Raw genomic sequence first — 16,355 nt, forward strand, 5'->3', positions numbered from 1 at the left:
AATTTTATTTATAAAATCCTTTGTATCCTGGGCTGATGGAGTAGGAGGGACCGGAAGACCTCACACGTTTAAAACCTGGGAGCTCCGAATGACTTCCCACTAGAATCACCAGGCTTTAAGGTCTGCTCCCCCAAAGTCACCGGCCAAATTGTCTTCCACATCTCTGCCCCTGTCCACACACATACTTGCCCATTGTCCTGAGAAATCCCAGCCCGGGTGTGTGTGTGTGTGTATTGAAGCATAGGAAGCCCCCCAGATGTAGCAGTCGCAGACTTGACGCTCCCGTATGGAGGCCGTTAGCAAACTAGTTTCCTGTGTGCAAAGAGCCACCCCCCACACACACACGCAGAAAGAAGCATTCGAACGCACAATGCTCCTTGACAACAGTCTAGGGAAAAGACACTTTTACCATCCAGTTTTGCCACTCGGGAAAACCAGCTCTGGAACTGTACCCGTGCACTTCAGAGGCCCCCCCAACCAATGACTTGCTGGTGGTATCGGGCACGCAAAGACCGGCACAAAGAAAAAGGCATTTCTGTCCTCCGGTGCATGGAAGGGGAACGAATGCACAGTGCTGGCCGTGGGTCCCGGCCGCATGCCCGGAGCTGAGCATGTGCCCCCTTCCCGCTGTTCTTGTTTGGGCAGGAAGTCCTCCTCTAGGCAGACTCTTCATAGAAGGTCTTTGCCATCGCACGGCCCACCTTCACCACCTTCTTCTCTTTGGCATCGGGGCCCAGGTGGCGGCGGGCCAGTTTCACCCAGTATTGCTCCGTCCTGGAGAGATAATCTTCATACTTCTCGTCAAGCTGGAGGGCTGGGTGCTCCTCCTCTTCTGTAGCGGGGGACAAAAAGAGAGAAAAAGCAGGTGGTCAGGCAGAAGAAGAGATTGGGTTTATGCCCCACCCTTCACTACCCAAAGGAGTCTCAGAGTGACTTACAAACTCCTTTCCCTTCCCCTCCCAACAAACACCCTGTGAGGTAGGCGGGGCTGAGAGAGCTCTTTTGAGGACTGCTTGTGAGAGAACAGCTCTGAGAGAACTTGTGACTGGCCCAAGGTCACACCACCAGCTGGATTGGGGAATCAGATAAAGAGTCCGTGCTTCTAACCCAGATAAAGAGTCCGTGCTTCTAACCACTACACCAAACTGGCAGAGACACTAAGTTCCTCTTCCACCAGTGCCCGACCTTGGCAGGACGGCGCCTTGCACGAGTTCTACCCAGCCCTTCTGCATTATTATAATTTATCAAAATATCTATACTTGGCCTTTCTTTGTAGTTCAAGGCAACATAATTATAATGCAACAATAAAAATAATTAATAGCGCGACAGCTGGCAGCGGGGATATATATATGCAACTTCTGCATAGGAGAACGCATCTCTTGTTGCCTCGTATACAATCAATAGCAGATGCTGGGCCCCGGAGCTGGGAAAGTACGTTCACTGAATCAGAGTTCTGATTTGTGCCCCAGTAGAGACCGACACCCCCCAAAAAAACCCTCCAATCCTGAGCCCCAAACTTTCCTTCTCACACCACTACACAAGGGAAGCCTCCCTCGAAAAATGACCACCGCATTGAAACTCTGGGCACTGATTCCCGTCGGAGGTCTTGGCCAAGTCAATTAACCTCATCAACTCCAAGCTATCGGATGTCAACATTAGTACTGACAAGATGCCATCACAAGAACACAGGGCGCTGCCTTACACTGCAACAGACCATCAGTCCACCGAGGTCAGAAGCATCGACGCAGACTGGCAGCGGCTCTCCAGGGTCTCAGGCAGAGAAAGGTCTTTCCCGTCACCTCCTGCCTGGTCCTCTTTAACTGGAGATGCCACTGGGGATTGAACCTGGGACCATCTGCATGCCAAGCAGATGCTCTGCCACTGAGCCACAGCCCCTCTTTACGGCTCTCCAGGTTCTCAGGCAGAAGTCTTTCCCATCACCTCCTGCCTGGTCCTCTTTAACTGGAGATGGCGGGGATTGAACCTGGGACCTTCTGCATGCCAAGCAGAGGCTCTACCGCTGAGCCACAGCCCCTCTTTACGGCTCTCCAGGGTCTCAGGCAGAGAAAGGTCTTTCCCGTCACCTCCTGCCTGGTCCTCTTTAACTGGAGATGCCGGGGATTGAACCTGGGACCGTCTGCATGCCAAACAGAGGCTCTGCCACTGAGCCACAGCTCCTCCCAACATACATGAAGCTGCTTTATACTGAACCAGACCCTGGGTCCATCAAGGTCAGTCTTGTCTACTCAGGCTGGCAGCCGCTCTCCAGGGTCTCAGGCGTAGGTCTCCTGCCTGGTTCTTTTTAACTGGAGATGCCGGGGATTGAACCTGGGACCTTCTGCATGGCAGCAAGATACTCTACCGCTGTGCCATGGCCCCGTGCTTTGCCAAGTACAGAAAGACAGCTTCCTGGCGAGGAGCTTCGAATCCAAAAACTGAGAAAAGGAGGAGAACAGGGAGGAGGAGGAGGAGGAGAATAAAGTTCGAGTCCCGTGGGCTCCTTTAAGACCAACGAAGTTTTATTCAAGGTATAAGCTTTTGTGAAAGAGCGTGCGTTAATCCCAATTTGACACATTAAGGCTTCGTTTCAGGAGGGACTGAGGCAGTGCCAGAGGTCTTCACCAAAATGGTGGACTTTGGGAAGGGATCGGAAGGAAGTGAGGGAGCTGGCGTCAGGCAGGCTTCCTGGGTGGGGCTCCAGACAGAAGGAGCCGGGAAGGGAGAGCAGTTTGGGAAAGCAGGAGATTGCTGGGCAGCTGAAGAAGGAGGGTGGGCTTTTGCACCCTGCTTTTCTCTTCCCTAGGAGCTGCGGTGGCTCAAGTGGTTAAGACGCTGAACTGCAGGCTGTGGAAGGTCGGTAGTTCAGCAGTTCGAGACCCGGGTGTGCCGCATGACGGAGTGAGCTCCCGTCTCTAGTTCCAGCTCCTGCCAACCGAGCCGTTTGAAAGCAAGACATTGCAAGTAGATAAATAGGGACTACTTCGGTGGGAAGGTAACAGCGTTCCGTGTGCCTTGGTGTTTAGTCATGCTGGCCACATGGCCACGGAAACATCTTCGGACAGCGCTGGCTCTTCGGCTTTGAAATGGAGTTCAACCCTAGAGTCGAATTCGACTGGCTTTCGAGCAAGGGAACCTTTACCTTTACCTTGAAGGATGGAGCCACGGTGGCTCAGAGGTTAAGACACTTAGCTGCAGACTGGAAGGTTGGTAGCTCGGTGGTTTGAGACCCAAGTGCCACGTGATGGAGTGAGCTCCCGTCTCTGGCCCCAGCTCCTGCCAACCTAACAGTTTGAAAGCAAGAAATTGCAAGTAGATCAATAGGTACCACTTCAGTGGGAAGGTTGGTGTTTAGTCATGCCAGCCACATGACCACGGAAACGTCTTCGGACAGCGCTGGCTCTTCGGCTTTGAAACGGAGATGAGCACCACAACCCTAGAGTCGGACTTGACTGGCTTTCGAGCAAGGGAACCTTTATCTGTACCTTTATTCTCTACCCTAAGGAGTCTCAAAATGGCTTCGTCGCCTTCCCTTCCTCTCCCCACAACAGTCACCAAGAGAACGGTGACTGGCCCAGGGTCACCTCACAGGCTTCGTGTGGAGGAGGAGCAGAGAATCAAACCTGGTTCTCCAGACTGGAGTCCACCGCACTTTGATTAGAGTCCATGCTGGCTTTTGGAAGTGGGATTTATTTTACTTATTTGGAAGAGTTACATGGTGTCTTTCCAGAGGCCTGCACCAGATGGCGAGAGTCAGTTTGGTGTAGTGGTTAAGTGCGCGGACTCTAATCTGGGAGAACCGGGTTTGATTCCCCGCTCCTCCACTTGCAGCTGCTGGATGACCTTGGGCAAGCTGTAGTTCTGTCAGAGCTGTCCTTGAAAAAGAGCAGTTTCTGTCAAGAGCTCTCTCAGCCCCGCCTACCTCACAGGGTGTCTGTTGTGGGGAGGGGGAGGGAAAGGAGTTTGTGAGCCGCTCTGAGACTCCTTCGGGTAGTGAAGGGCAGGGTATCAATCCAGTCTCCTCTTCTTCTTACAGCTAAAGCAATAAAACAAAGCCGAGAGAGCACAACTATTCAAAAGCAAAGGCATTAAATTTGAATGCTTCGTCCCAAATGTGCTTAATGTTTGCCGAGAATGCTGGTCCAGACCCACACACCCCATGCCTTCCCAGTCTGCCCAAAGTCACAGACCCTATTCCCAGCCTCGCCGTGCGCCCCTCACCTTCGTCTTCCTCGTCACTCCCCTCCTCCTCCGAGCTGCTGTCTTCCTCCTCCTCTCCTCCCTCAGCACCCTGCGCATCGTCTCCCTCGTCAGACTCCGATTCCTCAAGCCACTCTTGTGTTTCTGCCACAACCATCGAGGGGGGGAAAAACATTTAAAAAGGGGACACAAACTTAGCGACAGGTAAGAAAGGTTCCTACTTGCCAGGTTTTCTAGGGCAAGGACTTTGAACGTTCAGGAGCCTCATTCTCTTTCAGTTGACAAATCCAGAACCGCCTGGACAGACAATCAGGCCTGTAGAAGGGAAGCCACCGACACTTTTCTTGGCAGCTGCCATGTGCTTGTAGAAAGTGGGTGGGGCTGAGCGGGGCTTTTCCCCAGTAAGGCTTCTGATTGGCTGTGCAGATTTTTTTTTTAAGTGTTGTTTTGGCAGCCACTGCCACCACAGCACAAGGATCTCCACTTGGCGATTGTAGGTAAGCTGTGGCAGCCATTTTATGGCCAGCTCCGCCTCCCGAAGCAGGCACTTTAGAACAGCCATTTTGAGGCTGTGCCCACCACGCTGCGTCGGAATTCCAGAGGGGCCTGCAGGCTCAAAAAGTCTGGGGACCCCTGGGCCAGACCATGGCCAGGAGCGCTTCAAATACAGGCCGGCGGCATCCCTATCCATGCAACAGCACAGGAAAGAAAGCCCGCGGGCAATTCTGCCCTCGGCAGGAACTCAGACAGGATGAAAATGCCTGGCCAAAAGGTAGGACAAAGTCTGCACCTTTGAGACCAGCAAAGTTTAATTCTGGGTATAAGCTTCCGCGTGCAAGGCACACTTCTTCTACCAAAGAGAGAAAAAGCTGCTGACAAGTGGTTCCTCGGGGCGACGGGTAAGGCGGGGAAGCAGGATGGCATGCCTTGGCACCCGGTGAAGTTTCGAACCCCCCAGAATATCTTTGGGTAGCACCAGGGCTTTTTTTTTGTAGAAAAAGCCCAGCAGGAACTCATTAGCATAATAGGCCACACCCAACAGCAGACACTCATTAGCATATTAGGCCACACCCTTGACAGCACAGCTCATTAGCATATTAGGCCGCACCCCCGTGTTACCAGAAGTGTGGCCATCCAGCCACGCCCACCTTTTGCTTCTTATTCTGTTGACCTTGTTTGTGGTCAAAACCCAGGGCCTTTTTTTGGAGCAGGAACTCCTTTGCATGTTAGGCCCCACACCCCCGATGTAGCCAATCCGAATGAGTTTCTGCTGTTGGGTGTGGCCTATTATGCTAATGAGTTCCTGCTGGGTGTGGCCAGCTCAGGAGCCAGCCGGAACTCCGTTCCTGTGCGTTCCGGCCCAAAAATAGCCCTGGGTAGCACACTCGGCAACAACACCCTAGGTGCCTGTCACACGGGGTCAAATTTCACCCCATGAAAACAGCCACCAGAACGTGAGCTGTTCCAGCAAAGACATTCGTCCTGGAGCACATCTTGTCTTTCTGCCCTCTTCACATCTGCCCTCTTCACATCACATCTGTATTTAAAAAGCAGAACAATTCAGCCACGGTGATTCTGCATCCCAGGCTGGTTTGCATCGATCAACCCGCTTCCGCTTGCCCATGGGAAGGGAAAGAAGCCAAGCAGAGCTCCGAAGCTCTGCCGTCCAGCCCGGAAGGCCTTCCTCCCACCCACAAAGGAAATACAGGCTGCTTACTGGGGTCCATCTCTACTAGGACCTTCCATTCGTCCATCTTGTGGAGGTCGAGGGCGTAGAGGTCGTTCAGCGTGAACTGGCGGTCTCCCACCTCGAACATCCCCCCGTAGACGTACAGCACCCCGTGCTTCACCGCCAGCATGGCATTCGAACGTGGGCATGGCTCCACCTGCGGGCCGGAGGCCTCGTCTCCCGTCGCATCCCCGTCTTCCCCCTCCGATTCTGAGCTCTGCTGCTCCGCCACGGGGGACGAGATCGTCTCCTTAATGGTCATGACGGTCCCGTCTTCTGCCACCACCTCCTTTACGATCTCCACAGGGCCAGGAGGGGTTTCACCAGATCCCTCGGGCAAAGCTGCTGCAGGAGAGGGCTCCGTCCCCTGGCCTCGCCTTTTCTTCTTCTTCTCACACTTCCGTCCCTGGTCACAACAGGGGGGAAAAAAACCCTTGAAAAGCTCTGCCTTATCAGGGACTGAGAAAGAAGAGCCACGAAAGCTTTGCCCAGTGTTTGGAAACAACAATGAATGCTTGTGGAAGTTAGGGCTGTATTATGCGTAAGGCTGACTAGGCCGAAGCCTAGGGGCCCTGCAGGGACTAGGGGCCCAGCAATTTTAATTTTTCTGCACAGGTACTGTTATTTTCTCTTCATAGACAGCCTGTGATATATAATCTCTATGAAGGAGGAGGAGGAGGAGGAGGAGAAGGAGGAGACTGGATTTATACCCCGCCCTTCACTAGCCAAAGGAGTCTCAGAGCGGCTTACAAACTCCTTTCCCTCCCCACAACAGACACCCTGTGAGGTAAGTGGGGATGAGAGAACTCTTTCCAGAACTGTCCTTGAGAGAACAGCTCTGACAGAACTATGGCTTGCCCAAGGTCATCCAGCAGCTGCAAGTGGAGGAGTGGGGAATCAAACCTGGTTCTCCCAGATTAGAGTCCGCGCACTTAACCACTACAAACTGCTTCCTTATTGCAGTGAAACAAATTGTCTTTTATATTAACACACTTCTCCATAAATTATATATTCTTAGTAAATAATAAAAATGTTATTCACTTGAGAATATTACAGTATTAAACAATTAGTAAAGTAAAGGTAAAGGTTCCCTTGCTCAAAAACCAGTCGAATCTGACCCTAGGGTTGCGGTGCTCGTCTCCGTTTCCAAGCCGAAGAGCCAGCTCTGTCCGAAGACGTTTCCGTGGTCATGTGGCCAGCATGACTAAACACCAAGGCGCATGGAACGCTGTTACCTTCCCACAAAAGTGGTACCTATCTATCTACTTGCAATTTCTTGCTTTCGAACTGCTAGGTTGGCAGGAGCTGGAACTAGAGACGGGAGCTCACTCCATCATGCGGCACACTCGGGTCTCGAACTGCTGAACTACCGACCTTCCACAGCCTGCAGTTCAGCGTCTTAACCACTTGAGCCACCGCAGCTCCATATTAAACAATTATACCCCCAAAAATGTGATTTCCTGAAGAGTTCTACTCGTGCAATGAAAATATATTAAAAAATGGTGAATAGAATTCTTCAGGAGACCTTCAACATGGATATCAGGCTATGTACTGCGGTCTAGTGCCTACTGTACTAGGATCAGTCTTTCAGCTGTAGAGGGGTGAAAGATTGAAGTGCTGGAGGGGACTCAAAATACCTGAAGGCCTAGGGGCCTGAACGTGGGTTAATACGGCCCTGGAGGATAGTGTAGCATTGTCACTGTGGAGGGGGTCAGAACTGCATCATGAGTCTACTACTTTTCAACACGAGTTAAGAACTCCACATCTGACTGTTGCCCCACGGAAACAAAATCTCCCTGCCTGAAGAAAATAAGAATGCTGCGCTTACACAGGAAGTCTTCTTCCCGACGCCTTAGATTTCCACTTGCAAAGAGCTTTGGTCAGGGCAGGGGAACATTCAAAAATGCAGTCCTCAGCACAATTCTCCCCCGGGAGGGCTATACCACAAAGACCATCCCAGGCCTGCAAGCAAATATCCCTCTATTCTCTCTACAAGACTCTTTGGAGAGCTGAGATGTATTAAAGGAAGGAAGCGGTCTTCCTCTGGGACAGCTTTCTATTTCCCAGATGGTTTTCTGTTTGTGTTTTTTTTCCCGCTTGTCCATCACGCTGAAAATTTTCGCTATCTCCTTTGTCTGAGTAAGCCCCAAACGTATCGTTTCCCCCCAGCAAAATGTCACGACCTATAACACCAATTAGTGACACAACAGTAACAGCACTTAGCGCTTCTGCTTTTAAAAAGCTCGAGGGGATTCACGTAGATTATCGTGTCATCGCCCCTGAAAGCCGGCCAGCATAACTATCTCTACATTAAAGTGGGGGGCTACTGTGAAGAGCTTGCACGAGACTGGCTAATTTGGCCGGGGTGTGTGTGTGTGTGTGTTAACCGTGCCCACTTCCCAGACCTTCAGCTGTCCAGGGAACCAGCGGTTCTTCACCAGGTCGTAGAAATACATATCGTTGAAGAAATCGCCCTCCAGGCACTCCTCCTCTTCCTCGTCATGGACGCCGCCGAAGAGAAGGGACCTGTTGTTTGGGCCCAGAGCCACCGAGAAGCCAGACCGGGGTGGAGGCTTCACACCAGAAGGGGTAAGCCGACTCCACATCCATTTGTCTGAGAAATGCAAGAGGAATGAAAGAGTCATCAACATGTGGAATTCACCGCTGCAGGAAGTGGTGGCAGCTACAAGCACGGACGGCTTCAAGAGGGGATTGGATACACATGTGGAGCAGAGGTCCATCAGTAGCTATTAGACACAAGGTATAGAGGAAACACTCTGACTGGGGCAGTGATGCTCTGTCTTCTTGGGGCTTGGGGGGGGTTACAGTGGGAGGGCTTCTGGAGTTCTGGCCTCCACTGGTGGACCTCCTGAGGGCACCTGGGTTTTGGCCACTGTGGGACACAGAGTGTTGGGCTGGAGGGACCACTGGCCTGATCCAACACTGGCTTCTCTTACGTTCTTATGTCTGGGGCAGTGATGCTCTGTCTTCTTGATGCTTGGTGGGGGCAAGAGTGGGAGGGCTTCTGGAGTTCTGGTCCCCCACTGGTGGACCTCCTGATGGCATCTGGGTTTTGGCCCCTGTGTGACACAGAGTGCTGGGCTGGATGGGCCACTGGCCTGATCCAACATGGCTTCTCTAATGTTCTTATGTCTGGGGCAGTGATGCTCTGTATTCCTGGTGTTTGGGGGGGCAAGAGTGGGAGGGCTTCTGGAGTTCTGGCCTCACTGGTGGACCTCCTGATGGCTCCTGGTTTTTTGCCCCTGTGTGACACAGAGTGTTGGACTGGATGGGCCATTGGTCTGATCCAACATGGCTTCTCTTATGGTCTTATGTCTGGGGCAGTGATGCTCTGTATTCCTGGTGCTTGGGGGGCAAGAGTGGGAGGGCTTCTGGAGTTCAGGCCTCACTGGTGTACCTCCTGATGGCATTTGGGGTTTTTGACACAGAGTGTTGGACTGGATGGGCCATTGGTCTGATCCAACATGGCTTCTCTTATGGTTTTATGCCTGGGGCAGTGATGCTCTGTATTCCTGGTGCTTGGGGGGCAAGAGTGGGAGGGCTTCTGGAGTTCAGGCCTCACTGGTGTACCTCCTGATGGCATTTGGGGTTTTTGACACAGAGTGTTGGATCGGATGAGCCATTGGTCTGATCAAAGATGGCTTCTCTGATGTTCTTCTGAGAGGGTATGGTAGGAGGAAGCGCGAATGGCCAGTGGGAAAGAACACGTATTTTTATCTTCAAGGAGACATTTGAATTCTAAGCCCCAACAATTTTTGTAGATCCCCAAGTTCAACCCCGGATGCCAGGCTAATGTGGCCCGGCATCTATGCTGAAGACATGCTATCCCCTCCTCCTCCAAAGAAGCATGTCACAGGCTACACAACGATGTTCCTCAAGAGCAATTTGTATTTTTTGTGAATGAACAGTATTAAGGAAAGACGTTTCCAAAATGCTTTTCAACACATGACGCTCTCCACTATGGACTCAGACTGCTGGTCTGCCTACCTCAGTGTTGTTGACAGCAGTGTTCCCTCTAAGCTGAGTTAGCGTGAGCTAGCTCACAGTTTTTTAGCCTCCAGCTCACAGATTTTTGTCTTAGCTCAGGAAGGAGGGCTCCAGATCAAACTAATTTATGCAGGAGCCAAATCGCTGGCTCACAGCTTTAATGCCGGTAACTCACAAAGTAGAATTTTTGCACACAAGACTCCACAGCTTAGAGGGAACATTGGTTGACAGCTCTCCAGGATCTCATGTCGAGAAAGATATGTCCTTGCACGAGCTACTAACGATTGCTTTTAAAAAAACTGGAAATACCAAGAATTGAAACAGGGAACTTCGGTACGTAAAGCCCACGGTCTGGCATGGAACCACAGCACCTCCCTCTTAAAATCAACCGTTTTGTTGACGGCCAGGGGTCATTTCGTAGAAAAAAGAGGTGCAGGAGCTCATTAGCATAACTTATTTGCATATGCCACACCCCCTAACATCACCAGAAGTGTGTCAGAAGGCAACACCCATCGCTCAGGCTCCACTGGGCTGTTTTGGATTGCCAGCTTGGGGGCGGGGGACGAACGTGGAGATCTGCCCTCACAGAGGAGGGAGAGCTTGTACCTGAATAAAACTTGGTCTCAAAGGTGCCACTGGACTGTTTTGGATTGCTAGCTATTGGGGGGCGGGGGGGGGGCATGCAGATCTGTCCTCACAGAGGAGGGGGGGCTTGTACCTGACTAAAAACTGGGCTTAAAGATGCAACTGGACTGTTTTGGGCAAGAGGGCTCTGCAAATTACCTAACTGCCCTCACAGAGGAGGGAGAGCTTGTACCTGAAGGCGGGCCGGGGGGGGGGGGCTCTGCAACTTACCTGGTAGCTTCTTGCTCCTTGTGGCCCAACTGAGGGCTGCTGGGAGCAGAGGGTGGGGCTTGTTGCATGTGCCCGCCCCCTGGGCTCCTTACTGCCGGAGCTCTGCTCCAGTGCGCTCCCGCAGGAAATGACCCCTGTTGACGGCCATGGCACAGTGGCAGAGCGTCTGCCTGGCATGCAGAAGGTCCTGGGTTCAATCCCCGGTATGTCCAGTTAAAGGGATCTGGGCAGCAGGTAACGGGAAAGACCTCTGCCTGGGACCCTGGAGAGCGGCTGCCGGTCAGAGTAGAGAAGACTGATTTTGATGGGCCGATTCGGTATAAGGCGGCTTCATGTGTTCAGAGCGAGAAGTAAATCCGGTCCCAGCATCGCCCCCAAAACCAAAAGCCACACCTTTCTTCCATCTACCTCCCCCAATCACCCCATCTACCAAAGGGGTCTCTGCAGAGAAGACCTTTCAGGCTGCCTCTCACAGGTGAGCCAAGCCACCACAACTGAAACACGACGACACAGTCCCAAGTTCCCATTTGCAGGTCCCCGGTGGCCCCAGGACCTGCTGCTCACCTGAGCCTTCGGCCTTCAACAGGAACATGTCCGCATGGAGGGTGCCCTTGTCCACGTCTTTTTTAATTCGCTAGGAGAAAGAGAAGAAAGGAGAGCTGGATTCAGGCTCTTCCGGAGAAGACTCTCTTTCTGAGCAAGGGGCGGCAGCCCCCCAAAAGTCCTTATAAGCTGAGAAAGAGAGAAGGAAGAGGGAAATGAAGGCGGAAGGACTCTGAATTATGCCTTTAAGAACTTTATAGTGGGATGATTGGGGGGTACTTGGCTATTGGAGTTAAAAATTAATAGAAAAAAGTAGTATAAAGGACAGACTCGGTTTGTAAAGAGATAAACGAAGTGAAGATTTGAAGAAGATAGCGGAATGAAGATCTCCTCTCTTGGGTTTTTTAGATAGTAGTGGGTTCTTGTCTTTGTCCTGTATATGTAGTTCCCCCCTCCCCATTTCTGTTGTAGTTGTGTAGTCTTATAAAAATAATAACAAATCCCCTCCGGGGGCTTGAGAGAGAGAGAGAGAGAGAGAGAGAGAGAGAGAGAGAGAGAGAGAGAAGAAAGGATTACAAATCGTTTCCCTCCCCAAGCTTGGGGCAGTCAGCGGAGCAGCAAAATGCCTGAAATCTGTACTGCAAAAGGAAGAGCCCTCAAACCCAGCAAGGGCCTAAATGAAACCCACAACGGCCTCGATGGTCCACCTGCGGAACCCGAGCGGCCGCCACAGAAAGGTGCTTTTAAGACGCCCACCTTTAACGGACTGCTCTGACAAGCTAGAAACAGAACAGGACAGACAGCACTCGGCCACATGTATCAGATGACAAGAAGAGGAAGGTCCTCCCTCAAAGACAGGGGTGGCCAAACTGTGGCTTGGCGCAGCTCTTTCACACCTATTATGAGGCTCCCGGCAGGGCAGCTGGGGACGTGAAGGGGAGGCCTGCCAGCTAATGAGTTAATTAGCCAGCACTGTATATCTTCAAGCCTGTTGCTGGTAGGAACTTGTGCTGGCACTGTATATCTTCAAGCCTGTTGCTGGTAGGAACTTGTGCTGGCAAACGTCGTTTGACAGGACCTTACTCCGTGTATCTCTGCTCCAGACTTCGTGGAACTCTTGTCGGCTTGGTCCTCGGCTTTTGACCCTCGGCTTCGTTGACCCTGCTTTCGTCTCTGATCGTTGGGATTTATGGACACTGAACTCTGGTATGTCTGACCCTGGCTTTGGACTCTGATTTAAACCTGTTTGAACCGTGCTGCTTGTCTTACTCAGCTTGACCTCGGACTGCTCCTGGACTTTGCTCGCTTGCGTCACGCCCCCTGGCCCTGTCGTGACACTCCCTCTTTCCACCTCTTTCATTCTTTCTTTCCACCTCTCTTTCTCTCTCTCTTAGACAAATCAATAGCAAACCAATAAATATAACTGGACAAATTAAATATCATTATCAATATCTGTTTTTACCCCTTTTATTTTTGGCAGTCTCATTTAATGTTAATAAGAATCAAATTTGTATACTTTAAAATAATAACGTGGGTGTAATATCTGTTCATGTCTTGCGGCTCTCAGACATCTGATTTTTATTCTGTGTGGCTCTTAAGTTGAGCAAGTTTGGCCGCCCCTGACTCAAAGAGATGAACATCAATGCCTCTTCCCCTCCTGGAAGACAGAAGATGGCCGCAAAGAGTAACCGTGTCGGTCTGCGGCAGAAGAGCTCGATTCGAATCCAGGAGCACCCTAGAGCAGTGGTGGCGAACCTATGGCACGGGTGTCAGAGGTGGCACTCAAGAGCCCTCTCTGTGGGCATGCGTGCCATCGCCCCAGCCAGGCCCAGACCATCATTAAAGCGTCGAATTCTCTGCCAAATAATTTTAAGTAAATGAAAGCATTTGGGATTGCTTCCCTTACTTTGTTTGGATCCTCTTAAGTTAATGTATGAGTTGTTTTTTTCTAAAGTAAAACCACAGTATGCAGGTTAGATTGCCGTGTTGGCCCTTTGCGATCAATAAGTGGGGTTTGGGTCGCAGTTTGGGCACTCGGCCTCTAAAAGGTTCGCCATCACTGCCCTAGAGATTTCCAGGGCATGAGCTTTCTTTTCTTTTCTTTTTAATTTAAGCATTCTGGGGGCATGAGCTTTTCGGAGTCAAAGTATCCAATGAAGGGAGCTATGGCTCTCAAAAGCCCGTCACGTGGAAATCTTGCTGGTCCCTAAGGAGCTCTTGGACCAGGGGTGGCCAAACTGTGCCTCGGGAGCCACATGTGGCTCTTTCACACATATCGTGCGGCTCCCAGCAGGGCGGCTGGGGAAGAGAAGGGGAGGCCTGCCTCCCTGATCGGTCTTCCCTTCCCTAGCCAGCGTTCCCCTCCCTGGGTAGGCTTGAGGTGGGAGGGAGCAGAGAAAAAGAGCAACTTTACTTTTAAATGTGTTCTCAAAGGCCCTCCCCCACCCCCAGCAGGATTCCAGAAAGCATTTGTCTCTTTAAATCCCTTCTCCAAACCAAGCCAGCCGGCATGGGGGCATTGAGGGGGGTGTTGGAGGACACAAGTTGCTTTCTTTCCACCTCCACCTCCCCCCCCACATCTATTTGCTTTCTTTCCATCTTTGTCTACCTTCCTTCCTCTCTCTCTCTTCCTTCCTTCCCCCTCTCTTCATTTGCTGTCTTTGTTCCACTCTCTCTCTCTCTTTCAACCTCTTTCATTCTTTCTTTCCACCTCTCTCTCTCTCTCTTAGACAAATAAATACCATTAGCAATCAAATAAATATCACGGGACAAATAAATTTCATCATCAATACCTGTTTTTACCCCTTTTGTTTTTATTTTTGGCAGTCTCATTTTATGTTAGTAAAAAGCAAATTTGCAATATTTTAAAATAAAAACGTGTGTGTGATATTTGTTCATGTCTTGTGGCTCTCAGATATCTAACGTTTATTCTATGTGGCTCTTAACGTTAAGCAAGTTTGGCCAGCCCTGTCCTAGACTGAAATCTTGCCCTTCCGGTCCTGAATTTCCCATCCACAGGGTAGAGATCACAAAAGTCTCGTTTCCAGCTCAGGCGACTTCATGCTGTAGCCCCCTTTCGTTTTTCCTGCGGGCAGGACCAGGCTTAGCAGAAGTCCACGCTGGAACAGAAAACCGGAGTGTCGATGGAGTGGGGCACACCCCAAGCATTGGCTCAGCCCCACGGATCTTGCCGGGCGACCACTAACAAGTTGTTGTCTTCCAGCCAAGCGCTGTTCCTGGGGCTGGCTTCCACGGAGACCCACCCAGAGCCCTTGGGAAGGCGCAAGATGAGGCCCTTGCTCCAACCTCCATCACTGTCTCATTATCCATTAAGAAAAGGACCGCGGATCCATTTCAGAACCTCGGCTAATGAAGCAAAAGGGAAGGCCGCGGCGACAAACAGCCCGGCCCCAGAAGATTTTCCCCTTGGCGGATCCAGTGAATTAGCTCCTAATGAGCTCTGCTTCCAGGCACTACAGAGGAGGGTTTTGCGCCTCCTCGACTGCGGTTTCCTCATTCTTGGGAGGACTGAAATAGGGTGTATTTACAGCCCTGGAGCCAAGCAAGAAAATCCTGGCAAAAAACCCCCAACAGATCTGGATCTTTATTTAAAAAAATTGCCCCTCTGCAAACCCTTCACTTTCTCAATGGCTTGTGAGATGCCGTCCAGCTTATACAAAGTATGAAGGTCTAAAAGAAAAAAGTCACCCGTAAGATCAGCAAGCGAGGATAAGACGGCCGTAAAAGCAACGGACGATAAAACCGGCAGATTAACACGGCAGTAAAAAAGTTAACACCTAATAAAACCAGCATAGTGAGGACAATATAAAAGCAGGCTTTGAACGTTCTGAAGCATACAAAAGCTCCCTGCAAGCAGAAAGCTAGCACTTCCTTTGCTTCCTGTTGCTAGCTTTCTGCTTGCAGGGAGGTTGTTAGCCTGGGTGGGGCGTTCCAGGCTGCTCTTGTGGTCTGAAATCAGGCAGATCCTTGATTTACGTGTGTGAACTACTTATTTGTTGTCGACGGCTTTCATGGCCAGAGTTCATTAGCTGTTGTAGATTTTCCGGGCATGGTTTCCTGTCCTGAAAAACACAAAAGGCTCTACATCTGACAATAGCACTACAGATAAGATTAGAATTTCAACAGCCAAAGAACCTCCTCAGGGAACAGGAAACCTCCTGAAGAGACAATCCATATGCAAAAGAACCTCCTCAGGAAAGCTCCTCCATTAGCATGTTTCACAGCCTCGGGAACTCCTCCATGATAACGACTCAGCCCTACCCCACCTTCCTGAGTAGATATAAATTACCTGCCTACCATTTTGCTTCTCACCTTGACACAGAGAGTACTCCATCCTTCTGTGTTATACCTCTGAGGATGCCAGTCACAGCTACTGGCGAAACGTCAGGTCCTACAATGTCAAGACCACGGCCACACAACCCGGAAAATCTACAACAGCTAATGAATTATTTATTTATTTATTATTTTCCATTTATAACCCACCTTTCCTGCACAGGTGCATGAGAGAAAACCTTAAGTGATGCAGGTATTTGCATAAAAGACCTGTGTGAAGAAGGGAAACTCACAAGTCTCTTTTAGCCAGTGCACCAGTCCTCTAGGGACCGGAAACGGCTACTTAAGCACCTAGCAGACAACCATTCCTTGCAAGGAAAATGGAGAACGGCCGACCTGCTTGGAGTAGCCTCCGTAGATGAGGACGCTGCCTTCAGGAGTGGTGGCCAACTGGCAGCCGGACCGTGGCAAGGGTGCCATCCCCGAAGGAGCCAGCTTGACCCAGGTGAAGGTGTCCAGGTTAAAGGTGTAAGCATCGTTGTAGTAGATGTAATCTCTGGTGGGAACAAGAGGAAGAGGAGGAACAGGTGATCACAGGGGAGAGACAGGAGGGAATACCTTTGGCACCACCTTAACAGCTATTCCCAGCAGAGCCGAGGAGGGGGAGGCGTGGGGGGGGGGGCGGCCGGCGAAAGCCTCTCTCGCCCGTCCGGCTAGCCGGTTGGGTGGG

At 51.1% G+C, this 16,355-nt stretch overlaps 1 protein-coding gene across 1 annotated transcript in view; it reads right to left on the reverse strand.

Annotated features, from left to right (window-relative positions):
• Window positions 1-31: 31 nt before the first annotated feature.
• KLHDC4 (kelch domain containing 4) overlaps window positions 32-16,355 on the reverse strand; it is a 27,829-nt gene continuing 11,505 nt past the window's right edge. Inside the window, exons 7-12 of the mRNA XM_015415479.1 lie at window positions 16,022-16,181; window positions 11,354-11,423; window positions 8,332-8,540; window positions 5,915-6,332; window positions 4,219-4,341; window positions 32-832 (exon numbers count right to left, since the gene is read on the reverse strand). Coding sequence (XP_015270965.1) covers window positions 657-832; window positions 4,219-4,341; window positions 5,915-6,332; window positions 8,332-8,540; window positions 11,354-11,423; window positions 16,022-16,181 — 1,156 coding nt within the window. The 3' untranslated portion in view covers window positions 32-656. The remainder of the gene's footprint in view (window positions 833-4,218; window positions 4,342-5,914; window positions 6,333-8,331; window positions 8,541-11,353; window positions 11,424-16,021; window positions 16,182-16,355) is intronic.

The sequence above is a fragment of the Gekko japonicus genome, unplaced genomic scaffold, assembly GCF_001447785.1.
Source record: "Gekko japonicus isolate JY-2015 unplaced genomic scaffold, Gekko_japonicus_V1.1 scaffold1502, whole genome shotgun sequence".
In the NCBI taxonomy this organism is placed as follows: domain Eukaryota; kingdom Metazoa; phylum Chordata; class Lepidosauria; order Squamata; family Gekkonidae; genus Gekko; species Gekko japonicus.